The 16604-nt window shown below is 28.1% G+C and overlaps 2 protein-coding genes across 11 annotated transcripts in view; both read right to left on the minus strand.

Moving 5' to 3' along the window:
• LOC125840531 (cytochrome P450 CYP72A219-like) overlaps positions 1-16604 on the minus strand; it is a 61095-nt gene that overhangs the window by 22306 nt on the left and 22185 nt on the right. The window contains exons 1-5 of one of the 10 annotated variants that reach the window (XM_049519514.1): positions 3701-3986; positions 2779-2996; positions 1923-2167; positions 1425-1809; positions 740-1290 (exon numbers count right to left, since the gene is read on the minus strand). The exons of 5 other annotated variants lie outside the window; for them this stretch is intronic. In XM_049519514.1, coding sequence (XP_049375471.1) covers positions 865-1290; positions 1425-1809; positions 1923-2167; positions 2779-2996; positions 3701-3986 — 1560 coding nt within the window. In that variant the 3' untranslated portion in view covers positions 740-864. Of the gene's footprint in view, positions 1-739; positions 1291-1424; positions 1810-1922; positions 2266-2778; positions 2997-3700; positions 3987-13712; positions 13852-16604 lie in introns of those variants that run through there. 4 more of the 10 variants (XM_049519572.1, XM_049519542.1, XM_049519540.1 and 1 more) reach the window with 4 other exon arrangements.
• Positions 6069-16604, minus strand: part of LOC125840642 (epidermis-specific secreted glycoprotein EP1-like) — a 41978-nt gene continuing 31442 nt past the window's right edge. The window contains exon 2 of the mRNA XM_049519622.1: positions 6069-6670. Coding sequence (XP_049375579.1) covers positions 6407-6670 — 264 coding nt within the window. The 3' untranslated portion in view covers positions 6069-6406. The remainder of the gene's footprint in view (positions 6671-16604) is intronic.

Genomic DNA, 16604 nt, shown 5'->3' on the forward strand with positions numbered 1-16604 from the left:
ATTTATGTGTGCATATAAATTACTACTATATATTTATATCTACCATGTTTGTGGACATTTATGAGCAAAGGCAAATATCTGAGGACTTTTTTGTAATTATAATCCTAAAAAACATAGATTGAATCCCCACCCTCCACACATCCCAGCAATGCACAAGTACAACAGTCATACACTTAGCCTGCCACTGAAAAAATCATCGTATGTAAATCAAAATCATTCACTTTTTTTCCTCATCTTATTAATTTTAGCGGCTGACATCGAGTTCTATTTATTCAATTTGATTTTCAGTTTATTAATGTGAGAATCAAAATTATTTAGATTTGATTTTTCGATTTGAATCTACTACGTATGGAAAATATGTGTCTATTTTATTTTCGGAAAAGGCAAAAGATATCGACAAAGTAAAAAATGATTAGTGTCTTGGAAGAGAGCATTTTCTTATTATTTTCACAAAGAATTAGTAATTTAAAAAATAGTTCGGTGAATATTTTAAAAATTATTGAAACATAATAATGTAGACAACCTAAAATATTAAAAAACCATATAAAAAATAGGGGTACTTCTCCAAATTTCAACTATATCACATAATTTGATATTGAGAGAGCAACATATATTGGGCTACGGATTCTCATGTATAGTATTTTTAATGGATTTCCCGAAACAAATGCAAGATTTAAACCAGAACTACTGAGTTTGTCCAAACAACAAAAACAACATACCCAATATGAGGGTCAGGGGAGAGTGGGGAGTACACCACATAATCCCCTATCTTTATGAAATAGAGAAAATGTTTCTGAACCCATATTTAATATTGTAACTCCACCCATGAATCGAGTCTGAATGAACTCTTCACAGAAAATGAAATTATAGTTTGTGGAAAATAAGTGGAGCACCGTACTGAGGCTGAGTGGTTACCAAGGACTGAGGAGCATGTGTGTAGGATGGAGACAATTCAAAAGAGAAGCTTTGTAGGATCATACACAAAGTCATCTTTGCCTCTAACATGGCAAAATTTTGTCCAATGCATATTCTTGGACCCCAAGCAAATGGAAAATATGTAACTTGACCCTTTGTTGCACTTGATATTCCTTCTCTAAATCTCTCTGGATTGAACTTGTTTGCATCTGCACCCCATATATCTTTATCATGATGCAATAAGATAATTGGCAATGAGACTAGCACACCAGCTGGTAGAGATACTTCTCCTAGCGTAATGTCTTCAAAAATTCGTCGGGTCAGTACTGTTATCGGGGAATATAGCCTTAACGACTCGTACAAGATCATTGTTACCTGTAACAGAAATGCTCCTCTATCAGTTAAGCAAGCATGAACGAGATAATCAAAAGAAATTCACACGTGCTTGTAGAAATAACAACGAGAGTACCCATGGCATAGAAATTGAACCAAACAACAAGAATACTTACAACTTTTAGATGATTTAATCCATCAAAATCTGGTTTCCGACTCCCAAACACTTGCAAGACTTCTTCTCTGGCCCGTTCCTGCCAATCTGGATATCTGCTCAACAACACCAGAGTCCACAGAATCCACACTGATGTAGTTTCTGCGCCAGCAAAATAGAATAGCTTGCATTCTTCAATGACTTCTTCAATGCTCATTCCAAAGTCCTTATTTCCGTGCAGTTCAATTTCTTTAAAATTTGATTCCAGCAATATGCCCAATAGATCCTCATTATCGGCATTCCCAGCTTCCATTGCCTTCAATCTTTTATCGATAATACCTCTAATTGAGGACCGAACATCCTTTTTTATTTCCTTCATTCTTCTGTTCCTCTTTGTTGGCAAAAATCTTTGAAATTGTTTTATGAAACACAAAACCAAAATGCATTCACAAAAATTAGAACTAATCAATTTGCATTTCCAATAGCTACATTTACCAAATTCTTAGGAGAATTAAGTTACCTCCATCCTGGGATATAAACTGAGTGTATAACTTCGAGAAAATGCTGAGCTTGTTCCTGTTGAAGTTCAAAAATCTTTCTACCTTCTTCATAACTACTGCCAAAAGCTGTCCGAGAGATCACATCACAAGTCAATTGCTGCAGGTGCGGCCATACATCTATCTCATGAGAGCCTTCAACTTGAACAGCGTCTTCCCATTTGCTCAGCATCTCACTACAGCTCAAGTAAAAAGCTGGAAGCATATGCTGTTCGAGAAAATGGTGAACCAGGGAAAATGTCAATAACACTAACACTTGAACATAATTAGGAACACATATTCAATCACCATCTAGTAAATATATATAAGAAATTACTCCACTGAACATAGTCCTCTCTGGATGTAGGAATACAACATGGACTAAATACGTACTCTGTCCAAGCCAAGGAACTTACGCAAAGAGAGTCCTGATAAATGATGATCCAGACAAGATTCAACTTCTTTGAACCATAAAATTCACTCTCTGATTGTCAAACTCAAGCTAAGGTAGCAGAAATCACTCAATATAGTCATATGTCGAACATACAACACCAAATTGAAAACATAAAGAAGTAAGAGTGAACATATTATCGATTGGTGGAAGAACAATCTAGAACATTGAATCATGATCCAGGTGAGATTCGTCCCTATAGAACCACTATTGCCTACATCAAGTCAGGTAGCAGATAGCATATTACTTGTAATAGTCATATGACATAAAAGTTTAGATTGAACGATAAGGAAGGCAAATCAAAGAAGATAGAAGCAATAGCACACATAGAGTAAGAATTGCACAACATAATAGTTTCTGGTTGACCAACACGAAGTTGAATGACAAACCTTTAACTTCTCTAGATGGAACGCGGGATTGATGATTTTTCTATGTTTAGCCCATTTGTCTTTCTCATAGCTTACTAATCCTTGTACAAATAAGGTGCCTAATGGATTTCCATGAGGCTTTTGATACACATAGTTTTTCGAGAGTACTTCCTTTATAAGCTCAGGATCCATGATTAGTATTTGTGGTCTTGGACCCATCCATATAAAACTTTTTTTGCCTGCAAACATGTATATGTCTCATGATTAACTACAACTAGTACAAATTTCAAAACAAAACATCTATACAATCGAGGAGAACGAAATGAACAGAGTGATCTTTAGAAGATAAACAAACCAGGAGAACAGGCTCATTACAATTTCATTGAATTCGAAAAAAGTTGAAACAAACTACATACTCCAAGGAGCTTCTAGATAAACTGCTTATTTGTATTAGGAAGTTCAGTAAATAGTAACTAAAGAAAACTATGGGTACAACTTCAAGTTCAAAAAGCTTAAACTTCAAATCCTAACTCCGTCTGTGGAAATGAATGAGGGATTTGTGAATGGATATCAAATTCATGAATTTAATCTACTACTTATATCACTAATTAGTAGTTAGAATAAGGTAGCCCAATCCACTAAAGCTCCGGCTATGCACAGGTGTGGAAAGAAACGGACTGACTACAAGAGTTTATTGTAAGCATACATTTCTACGGAAAGTGTTTACAATGGTCTATTGTAAACACCTTTTATCCTACATGTCTACATAAGGTTGTTGGTTCTACGACTTGAACCAACTCGTGATTTCCTAATTACATGACATCAACTTTATGAGTTACTCAATAACTAAAAAAGGATTATGGATATATGTGTTCAAAACTAATAAATTTAAATTTCTGATTCAACCGTACAAATGAAAAAAAAAAATTGAGTGAAAACTTACCATATTTCTTGATGGTTTCAAGAAAGAAAGGCACCATTCTTGGTGCTAAATCATGATCAAACATATTCATAGGCTTTGAATTAGCTTCCTTAATCATCCCACTAAGATCTTTCATGTCCCCATACAATAATCTGTATGAATTCCCATTTAGCCCTTGTTTCCTCAACAATTTCTCCAACTTCTTTGGATTAAACCAAACCCAATTCAGTACTTTCCATAGACACACAAACAAAGTAATTGCTATGATACAACAACATATTGTTACAATCATTTCAATTTTTTCCATTTTTTTTTTCTGAGTAAAAAATAAGTATTACTATAGTTAAGGCACTTAAAAACACCTAGCATGTTCATGTGAACTACAAAAACGATGTCGTCATGAGTGACGAACAAAACGCAAAATTGTCTAAGGTTCTCTGTTCGAGTACGCAAGTAGTTGTACAATTATAGAAGAACATTTTAAAATGATGTACATGAGTGGATCTGATTTTATTTTATTTTATTATATATCTGCTTTGTACAATTATAGCAAGAAAATTTTTAAATGATGTACATGAGTGGATCTGATTTTATTTTATGTTATTATATATCCAAAAGTAGAAGTAACTAGAGACTAGAAGCATACAATTTAAAAGAAAAGATATTTTCATTAATCTAGAATAACGATAAAAATTTTGAACGACAAGTATTGTTGGATATTTTAAAATAACTTTAAACCCATTATTAACATCAACTACTATGTCATATTAAATAGTTTGGATGCCAAAAATTACTAACTACATCAACACTTGCGTAATCAACCTGCTCACCTAGTTGATATTCCCTTTCTCCCCAAGTTAATTAATAGTATTCTCCACCGCCTTGCTTCTATATATATATATATATATATATATATATATATATATTAGTTGATTTAGTCTTATAGGTAGACAACGAAGTGAAGGAGTATTAGTTACTTTTTAAACTTGCTTTTTTTTTGTATCATTTATATTTTGTTGATTTATGTATTCTCTAATTAATTAGAGAAAACTTGATTAATCCTGGAAAATATTTTACATTGCTGAAATAGTTTCTCAGGATACTGCCTAGCACAATTCAAATATTATATTTATATATATACATATGTTACTTAAGAATATTATTGTAGTAGCATTTATCTTAATTCTTGTATTATTATTTTGATATTATAATTACCCCATGTATATATTTTCCAACAAGTATTGGGTCGGTGCAAAGTGTAAGTAAGGTCGAAATCGGAGTCTGTTTAAATTTGTTTAAAAGTTAGTCAAATTTACTTTTAAGTTGTTTTTAATTTTTGCAAGTGTTTCACAAAGTTAAAAATAAGTTTTAAATGACTGTGAAAAAGTTAAAAACTAAAAATAAGACTTTAGTGATTTTCTTTTGACATAAAAATCATTTAAATTTGATCCTTTTTTTTTAACTTAAAATTTACTCTCTTTTTTCTAGCCTATCGAAATGAGCTCTAAATACTATTAGTAGGCGCCTGATAATAGAATTTGAAATTTGATTTTTGAGATTTACAATGTTTATTTATAAAGTTGCATAAAATTCAATTTTAAATTATGATTTTATAATTAAATTATTCAAAAATAGGAAATGTGTGAATTATTAATTTGAAGTCTTTAAGATATTTAGATACTTTGTTTGTGAATTATTTCCTCTGTTCATTTTTCTTTGCTTACTTTAAAAAAATCATAAATAATTACCACCTGGTTTTTAATTTTCTCTATTATTAATTATAGTTATTTTTCAAAATATTGAATTTATTATTTTCAAAAAAAGTGATATAACAAATGTATCATTTTATAGTACTACTATTTTTTATGAGATGTGTAAAGTCAAACATGAACAAATAAAAATAATAAACGAAATATAATTACTCATTTGATAAGATTCTATAAAAAATTTAAAAAGTTTTAATGATTTTCATAAATTACTAAACTTTCAGATTTATAAGAAAATATACAAAGTAAGATATCTAAATTGCGTCACCTAAAAATTTCAACTTCAAACGATTGATTTTTCAAATGATCCTTATTATTCATTTTATATGGACTTCAGTTTTTATTTTGTTTTATTTGCAAATAGCTTATACTAAAATTTGAATATAGAAATTATTGTAAAGGAACTTAAGTATAATATGTTGATGTTTCAATATTAGCCAAGAAGGCACAAATACTATTTTTACAGAATGTTTATGTCAATTTTTTTTTTAAAAAATAATAATTAATAAGACCCAAAGGATCATTTTATAAATATGATTTAAGAAAATATATAACTAATTCTGTTTAAGTGAAGTTAATACAATTTATCATGATTAAATAATTCAACAAAGGCAATCGAGATCTCACTTGTTAAAAGCTTCTTTCATAAATATAACAACAAAACATAATGAGGCACCACCTTCAATCATTATATATCAAAATAATAAACACACTCTTAATTCAACCAAAACATAATATTTTTTTCAAAAGGGGAAAAAGAAAAATATAATTAACAAAACATTAAATAGGAACTACTACTCATTTATTGGACTACTAGCTGTGGACCCACTTATTGTACTGGACACACTAATCATTATCTTATAGAGCTACGTTTTATAACAATATAACAACAATAATAATATAACCCGTGAAATTTGCTCAAATGTGTACACAGATTTAGACGTTTTAAATATGAAACATTTTAAATCCTACTGTAAGTTACTTTCCAACGGAATTCATCTGCTTCTTCATCTCTAACAAAAGTGTAGGCCTTTAGATTTCCATCAATTTCAAGTCTAAGATATGTCAATGTTGTGTTGTATTTAGTAAATGCCATCACATGTGAACTTCTCTGTGTTGATTTTGCAAATCTATAATCCAATTTCAATCTTTGATTCCCACTATTCAATTTTATCGATTCCAACGTGTTATTCCCATAATCGAACCAAGCTAATTCCACGTCTACCTTGTTTCCTTTGTAGACAGCGAACAATCTCGGCTGGACCACCAACCTATAAGGCCCGTTCGCATTCTTTTTCACCGAGGCCCGACTCACAAGCTTATTCGGGCCGGACAATCGGAGAGTTTGGCCCACTAGTAATGTGTCAGTGGGATAGTTGAAACTCTGCCAGACAAATTTACCCTTGGAGTCATGTAGCACCATGTTACCGTTAGGTAACAACTTGAACCCGGTGACCCCCTTATTGGCCGTGTTGGTCTGCCAAGCGATTCGACCGTCAGCATCCGCCAATACGAGATTTCCGTTAGTTCCAAACGTGAATGTCGCATTTTCTTTAACAGGGTTTCCCCTATTTGCTTCCCACACCCAACGCATGAGTGATTCAGAACGGACAGTGCCCATTCGCAATGCTAATGTCCATGCATTAGGAGTTGTGTTGTAGAAACAGAGCTGAAATGGGTTATTGAAAATACTAATAACGCGATAGTCTGCTCTGTATTCTACAACATAAGGTCCTAATTCGCCTTCATTGACGAATTTAAAGGTGCTTTCAGGTGGAACTTGAGCAATGCAAGAAAATATTTGGGAGAAAAGAAAGAGAGAGGCAAGAAGTGTAGTAGGCCATGAAGGAGACATGTTTAGTTTGTTGTTTTAGCTTGTTTGTTATATGATACATTTGCTTCTTGAGATTGGTATTTATAGATGGATGGGGAAGGATAATTATATTAGTTATATATGTTGTTTATCAGAATCATTAAGATATTTGATTTTGACTAGATGTAATTAATTATACACAAGTTGGGTAGTCAATGTTGAGGTGCTCTACGCGGAAACAATCAAGTGGATATATATGCCTTAAAGTTATAATTTTGCCCTTTGATGGCACTTTGTTTTCGGATTTAAATTTCTTTAGATATAAAGTTATCAGTGTTAAGAGCTGTTTTATTTTTAATATAAATTTTATTAAACGTGAAATCAAATTTAGAACTTCAATATAAATATTGAATATTGCTTAAAAAAAAGAAGAAGAAAGAAGTATGTGCACAGTGCCTTTAGAAAATTTATCAGCACTCACTATAACAAAAATAACTTTTAACGGCAATAAATAGACACATTAATAAAGAATGCTAAAGTCTTTACCGACGGCGACATTAGTTAAGTGTTATTAGATTCAATGTCGCTAAAGGCCTTAGAAACATATACAAAAAGTGCTAATTACCACTAAAAGGACATATTTAGCGGCAATTGATCTATTGCCAGTAAAGATCATTTTTAATATAGTGACTCATGTTTATATCAAATTATATTAGTTTATTAATATTATTATTATTATTTAATTGAAATAAATATAATATTTTAATTCTAATTTGAGATACACAGAAAACTAAAGATAATGTTGATAAGTTAAATAAAATTCTGTAGAGTATTAATATGAGTCTTTTAGACTAATCATAGTACATTGAATTAAAACCACGGAATAACAAAACTAACTCTCATAAGTCATACTAATAGTAAATAAATTTCTATTTTATTAAAGAAGTAAACACATATTTTGTATTTTATTTAGGTATATTCTAATTTACATATATCTAACAAGATCTTGTATTCAGATTTCATTTTTTTTTATTGTGTCACTGTTCAATACATATTTTGAGCAAATTAAAAGTCTCATGTGAAAATATAAGGCTCTCTATCAAATATAAAAAAAAATTATTACCTTATCACAACCCTAAGAAGTTGTCAAAATAAAAAGAGAGATAAAAAGTGGTCCTATATACCACTGCCCACTTGTGTCTTTTGGATAAAAAGGTTGAGGTGGCTCGATGTGGAAATTGATTGCGACAGATTTATATTTGATCGTTCAATCAAAAATATTATTTCGTTGGCAATATAAATATACATTGGTTATTTCTTTTTGGATGAATTATAATACAAATTTATATTTTATATTTATCAAACATACCAATAGTTTTTGACTTTCTCCTTATATTAGTAGTAATATATTAGTTTCTAAAATTTGTTTTGTATTAATAATATAACATCTTTTAAAATTCCTTTTATATCAACAATGTAATAATTCATTTTGTATTTATTATTATATCAGTGATATGTAACGAATTTTAAAAACAACTGTAACACTAATAATGAACGAATTTCAAATTATCTATACTATCACTATGTTAGATAATTAGGTCTCAAATGATCGTTATTTCAAAAAAAAAAAATCCTTTATTTATATATCATTTTCAATTTTGTCAAATGAATTTACATAATCAATAAGTGTGCACGTAATTACAAACAATCATAATTTTGTCGTAAACCAAGGAAATCTTTTCACTATCAGATTGTCACTTTGTTTATTGCAAATTTAAAATCTCCCTCAAATTTATATTTTTTGCAGCATTATTGATTGTCGATTTTATAGAGTACATATATTAAATTAATTTATAATACAAAAAAACTACAATAGTAAAAGTATTTTCTAGAAAATACAAAATTCCTATTACTGCAAATCCTTCTCAGTTTGTAATATTAAATAAATATTTCTACCATTTTATTTTATGCATAGTGTTTGACTAGCTTCAGAATTAAATATGCATGTTAGTTTGACTTGCATATTACTATTTTAAGAATGAAGAAAAATAAAATAAAATTGTGGATGAAAAGAGAACAAATATTACATTAAAGTTAAAGTGTAAAAAATATAATGAAAGTACTTATATTTTTGAAAGTTTTGAAATCTTATAAAAAATAAAGTGATAATTAAGTATTCTTATATTATTTCAGAATAAAAAGAGTTTCATATTTTTTTTTAAAAGAAAAAAAATGAGTTTCGTGCAAAAATGAAACATAACGAGTTTGTTTGACTTTGCAATCTTTTATTTGACTATTGAAAAGCTAAAAAATAAATAAATAATTTATATTTGGCTCCAGTTCACGCTTGCAGGGGAAACAACAGGCACCAATGGAATGACCAAATCAAATCATCATTATTCTCTCGATCTCAAATTATCAATTGTATTTCTTTTTTAACGTGTTTTTAAATAAAATATTACATTTTTGACTATTTTATATTTATTCATGTTTTTAGATATAATTTCTATTTATTGAATATTTATTTAATTATATATTCCATAATTAAAATATTTATAGTTTTAAAAACAAAGTTAAATAGAAAAATAATTTTATCTTAAACCAAGAACTACTAGATGCCCATGACAACGACAATTCCACCTTGCTTTTTCTAGTATTGAATTCTTCATTTTAATTATTAAAATCTGATATTCCAAAGTTAGCATGATTAATTATAACATTAGTGCGTGTGCATGATGACATCTAAACTCAATTCTCTACCACAAAATGCTTTAAGACATGGACTTTACTAATTATAATCGGTGGCAGAATCACAAATTTATCTAGAATTTTCAAAAAAATAAAGAATATCATAGTTATAATTTAAACTATGTTTTAAAGAATTTTTGAATCTCCTTTATCATAAATTTAATATGTCAAAAAAATTCAACAGTTCATATATATATAAAAAAATTAAAACTATTGTACTTCATTGGTATGGTGTCAATTTTCGATAGAAATAAGTGATGTATAATTATAACCTATTATAACAAAAAGCTATATAATAAAATAGGTTGACTCTCAGAATTCTATCAGGCTCACATATATTGAGACAGAAAAAATCATAGCATTTTAATATTACCAAAAAGTATTATAAATAATAATAATAATTAACAACTTAAAATATCTTAAAGACATTTTAAAAGGGTTAATTTTGTAATTTTATCCATATCACATAAATTAGGACAAAGTGACCAGTAATGTACATTATTTCAAAGTTACATAAAAATATTATAAATCGCAGTAATTAATAACTTCAAACATTTTTTTAAAAAATATGAAAATTTGGATGACTCTCCAAATTTCATTTGTGTCACATAAATTGAGACAACAAAAATAACATTTATTGGGTCCATTTTAATTTATTTGTCTTATTTTTTTTATATTTAAAAATTGCGTAAAAATACTATAAATCATGATAATTGACAACATAAAATATGTTTTGAAAAAAAATACAAAAAATTTCACTGATTCTTGAAGTGAATCTATCGTAAAAATACTATAAATCATGATAATTGACAACATAAAATATTTCAAAAATGTTGCATGTGGGTAGTCTTATTATGCCTTAAATAGCGTCAAAGAAAGTACAGATTTGTGATAAAAAAAAAACTTATTCTTTTATCCATGCAAACAATCGCTTCAAAAACTCTGTTATTTGCCCCAAAACATACCATTTATATTATTGGGCTCGTGCATAGCATGGGCAACATTATCTAGTTCCTAAATAAATTCAAGTTTCTAGGATAGGAAACAAGAAAATCTATGTACGTACTTTAGATCTTGCCATAAGACACTAAACATTTGTCATTACTTTAATATCTTTATGAGTTATGGGCCCTTTGAGGTCAATTTAACTCAGAAAATTATAAAAAATAATCTTGTGAAAACGGATGATTTTAAATTTTTTGACTCCAATATTGTCTTATTTATGCCACATATTCAACATAAAAAATTAGAGTACTTTTTTTGTCTCAATTAATGGATACAGTCAGAATTTTGAGCATTGAATAGTTTACTTTTTTTATATGAAATCTTTAAATTGAAAATTACGTAAGAAATTTTATAAATCATAGTAATTGATAATTTAAAATATTTTTAAAATATATGAAAAATTGTAATAAAAAAAACTTATTTGAATCTTTATATTTATTGAATTAGATAAAGGCAGAAATAAATAATTTTTTATTAGTATATAGGAGTATATTTTAACTTTTAAAAGTTACACTAACTACTTTGAATTACCTATTTTCTAGTAAGCACGATAATTAAAATGGATCAAATTGCACAGCATCAGAAAATTATTATAGCCCTATCACCCATGTGCCATGGCCTGGTGCGTGTTGTCTCTACTGGACAAGTTCAAGGATGAGCTGGATCCATAAACATTTTACTTCTACAAGAGTCAAATAAATATCATTTGTCAATATAATGGAGAAATTTATACTTGCTGTTTCGATTTATTTGTTCAACTTTTACTTTTAATACATTTAAAAGAATGTCTGCTTTTTGACAAGTTTTTTAATTCTAACTTTTCACGTTGCATGTTTCAAAGATCACAAGATTAAACAAAATTTTAGTACATTTAACATATTTTTAGTATAAAATCACAAGATTCAAATTGTTCTTTACTTTCTTAAATTTCATATCAAGTCAAAACAAGACAAACGAATTGAAATGGAGAGAGTAGTTTCTGGATATTCAGATATTCTTGTTTTTGATATAAGTAGATGATATATGTTTCTACTCTTATATTTATTCAATATTTGTCAACTTATTACTTATAGAATTATGTTAACAATCATATAACTATTGCCTTGAAAGGATGTTTTACAATGTTGAACTGATAAAATCTTATCTAAACTAATAACTGAAAAAACAATATTAAATACTAATAATTTTCATCTAAATAGTGTAAGAAAAATAAAAATTAAATAAATACATATACAAAGTTTGTTTATATTTTAGGCCTCGAATTGAAATTTAGCTTTAGGCCCCAATTACGTTGAGCCGCCCCTGGTCAAAACAAGACGAACGAATTAAAACGGAGAGAGTAGTTTTTAGATATTCTTGTTTTTTGATATAAGTAGATTATATAAAATCTAAACTTTATTAAAATGAACCTTAAAAAGTAGTATTGGTACAGATAATGTAACCTGTTTTTGTAGCATTTAAGCCAGAATTTGCCTTTGATGTTATATAGTCGTGTTCGTGTTTGGCAATTATCACTTTGCAATAAAACAAAGTTATAATTTTAAAGTAAATTAGATTTCCTGTTTTTGACAAAATGATTGATTTCTGTGGGGTATAATTATGCAACTTTTATTATCTTTATCCAGCCGCCTCATCTTTTTTATTTAGTGTTCGATATTTATATTTAAATTTGACTGAATTAAAATTCGTATAACAAAGCTCATCTATGAAAGTGTCACTTTTTAATATGATTTTTTTTCATTCCAAAAACATCCATAAATTTAGGCACGAATTCCTATAAGGAGGGAGAGCGAAAATTTGGAAACTGAATAATTAACTTCAATTGAAAAATTAATTAATTTGTGAAGTTCGTAATTTTAAAACTATATTTGTAATTAAATATAAATATATGTATATACGGTTAATTAAAAACTTAAGTTGTATATTATAGTAAGGAAATAATAGGGAAACGTATAATAAGTAGGTTTATAAAATCAATCAATAAAATCATTTTTTTTTCTCATCTATTATTTTTAGAGTCTGACATCGAGTTTTTATTTATTCAATTTGATTATCAGTTTATTAATGTGAGAATCAAAATTATTTAGGTTTGATTTTTCGATTTGAATCTACTATGTATGGAAATATATGTCTATTTTATTTTCTGAAAAGGCAAAAGAAATCGACAGTCAAAAATGATTTGTGTCTTGGAAGAGAACATTTTCTTATTATTTTCACAAAGAATTAATTATTGAACAAATCGTTCAATGGCAATTTTAAAATTTACTCAATACTTGTAACAGTAAACATAATAATTTTTTACTAAATTTAATTATTTTACTCGGTCATATAACTCCTTATATAAGTTACTTGATGATAGCGGAGCTACGCTATTAGTTACGGGTTTGCACTAAGCTACTACATTTCTACAAGAGGCTGTTTTCAAAGCTTGAATCTACGACTTTCTAATCATATGTCAACAAATTTACTAAAATTTTTTTGGTTTCCCACCTGGTGTCGGGTGCCCACATTGGAACCCGACTAAATCTGGATTCGCGCCGGGAAGTCCCACTTGGGAGTAAAGCGCTCCGTAATAAAGGCAACTATGTACCCAAGGGGCTCAAATCCGAGACCTCTTGGTTAAGGATGAAGGGGTACTTACCACTCCACGTCAACCCTTGTTGGTAACAACTTTATCAGTTATCAGAGCTCGAAAACTTACCATATTTCTTGATGATTTCAAGAAAGAAAGGCACCAATCTTGGGGATAAATCATCATTAGAAATATTCATAGGCTTTGAATTAGCTTCTTTAATCATCCCAGAAAAATCTTTCATATCACCATACAATATTCTGTATGAATTCCCTTTTAGCTCTTGTTTCCTCAACAATTTCTCCAACTTCTTTGGTCTGAACCAAACCCAATTTAGTACTTTCCATAGACACACAAACAGAGCAACTGCTATGACACAACAACATACTGTTACTAATATTTGAATTTTGTCCATTTTGTTTGAATTAAATTTATGTGTGCATATAAATTACTACTACTATATATTTATATCTACCATGTTTCTGGGAAATTAAGACATTGATGAGCAAAGGCAAATATCTGAGGACTTTTTATCCTAAAAAACATAGATTGTATCCCCACCCTCCGACACATCCCAGCAATGTACAACAGATGTCTACGTTTAAACGTCTTGCTTTCTTGAAATAATAGAAAAACATAATAAGTAGGTCTATAAAATCAATCAATAAAATCATTTACTTTTTTTCCTCATCTATTTTTTTGTTGAGACTGACATCGAGTTTTATTTTATTCAATTTGATTTTCAGTTTATTAATGTGAGAATCAAAATTATTTAGGTATGATTTTTTCGATTTGAATCTACTATGTATGGAAAATATATGTCTATTTTATTTTCTGAAAAGGCAAAAGAAATCGACAAAGTCAAAAATGATTTGTGTCTTGGAAGAGAGCATTTTCTTATTATTTTCAAAAAGAATTAATGAATTTTTGACCAAACTAAGTCATTATTTAAAGCAATTTATCAAAATAGTATGTTTTTAAAATTTTTTACAAAACTAGTATAAACGTATTCCATAGTAACGTTTTAGGGTATATTATATTTTAAAATTTTTTAGTTGTGTGTTGACGGCGTTAAGTTGAGAAACGTTACTGTGAGTAACGTTTTATAATACGTTACTTTGACTCACGTTTTACTCCTAAAACGTTACTCAAAATAACGTTTATTAAGAATCCAATCCTGCAAATTTAGAATCAAATCCTGTAAATATAGCTATAGAACGTTACTGAGAGTAACGTTTTATCTTTAAAACATGATTGTATGTTTGGAGCAGACACATCTAATATACCTATAAATTTCAATTAATTGGAGTTGTTGTCTGCATTTTTTCTTGGGAAAATTTTCAAAACAACAATATTTTAGCTTTTAGTAGGATTCCTTAACAACAGTTTCATTATTTATTAAAAATGTCATTATTTTAGTTTGTTAAGGAATTAGTTATGTATTTATTTTATTTTGATTAATTTGAAAGAATACAAATAATTAATAACAGAACAGAGAAAATCATGGAACAAAAAAATTCAAAAAAGGTCAACAAGATTTTAAATACAAATTAGTTACGTTTTGAAAAAAAGTATAAATAACCATCTTTCCGTCGAGCATTTTTTTGCTTTCTTCTTAAGAACATCAAAAAAAAATTAAAATAATTTAGTTTGTCTTTCAAATCATTCATTTGATAACTTTCAAAGCTTCTTCAAGTTGAATACGACATATTTTTGAAACCGAATTTTTCAAAATTGACAACTATAAATTTGTCGCATTCAGTGAACAATCGAAAAACAATCAGGTATTTTGTTTTCGATTTTTTTATTTGTTTGGATGAGATATTCGTATATGTCGAGTACAAGAGTGTTTTTTTTCTGATTGATTCAGTGAAATCTTTGTATGCATTGAGATTTATAACTTTTTTCGGATGTTTTGTATCCAAATTATGATGTATAACAAATGAAATTTTTTATTTTTTTTAGTTTAGTAGCTGTTTTTTCTGTTTGAATGCATACAATAATTTGTATCCCATTAAGTTAATGTAACTAATCGATCATGTACTATATGTTGAATACAACAATAGATGAATACAAAAGTGAGATGAAAATATAAAGTTATAAATACAAAGTGAGATTGAATATAAAATTGTGAATACAAAAGAAATACTCTCTTCATTTGAAATACAAAGTGACTTTGAAAGGTAAAATACAAACTAATGGATCATGAACTATATGTTGAATACAACAATATATGAATACAAAAGTGAGATGAAAATACAAAGTTATAAATACAAAGTGAGATTGAATGTAAAGTTGTGAATACAAAAGAAATTAAATACTCTCTTCATTTGAAATATAAAGTGACTTTGAAAGGTAAAGTAGGCACATAAAATACAAAACTTGTTGGTATACAATTAGGTTGAATACAAAACAAAAGAGAAATACAAACTTGTTCACATATAAATTGAGATTGAAATACAGAATGAATACCCAATAAAATACAAAATTGTTAGCATACAGTTAGGATGAATACAAATTAAGAAGGAAATACAAACATGTTGGTATACTAATTGAGATTGAAATACAATGTAAAAACAAAAAATGTAAAACTTGTTGATATATAGATAGAATTAATACACAAATAAACTATTGATTAGACATTGTAGACAGACATATGCTTTCCCCAGATCTAAAACCCTAAAAGCAAATATAAATGTATTAAAAATCAAACAAAATAATCATATGAATGAATTTGTAGATTCTAATAAATCTGAAATATTAAAACGAAATCAGAAAAAAATCAAAAAAAATTTATTTAATTGACTAAAAATCTAAAATATATCAATTTTACATGAATATGTAAACGAACTTGCATAAAAATCAATATTATCAAATATTAAAATGTATTAAATATCAAATAAAATAAACATATATATGAATTTCTAGATTCTACAAAATCTGAAAAATTAAAAGAAAATCACAAAAGAAATTGAAAAAATTTGAAAATCATAAATATTTGATGAATATCTAAACAAAATC

Source organism: Solanum verrucosum, unplaced genomic scaffold (assembly GCF_900185275.1).
Source record: "Solanum verrucosum unplaced genomic scaffold, falcon-dt-bn FXZP01000277.1, whole genome shotgun sequence".
Classification (NCBI taxonomy): Eukaryota; Viridiplantae; Streptophyta; class Magnoliopsida; order Solanales; family Solanaceae; genus Solanum; species Solanum verrucosum.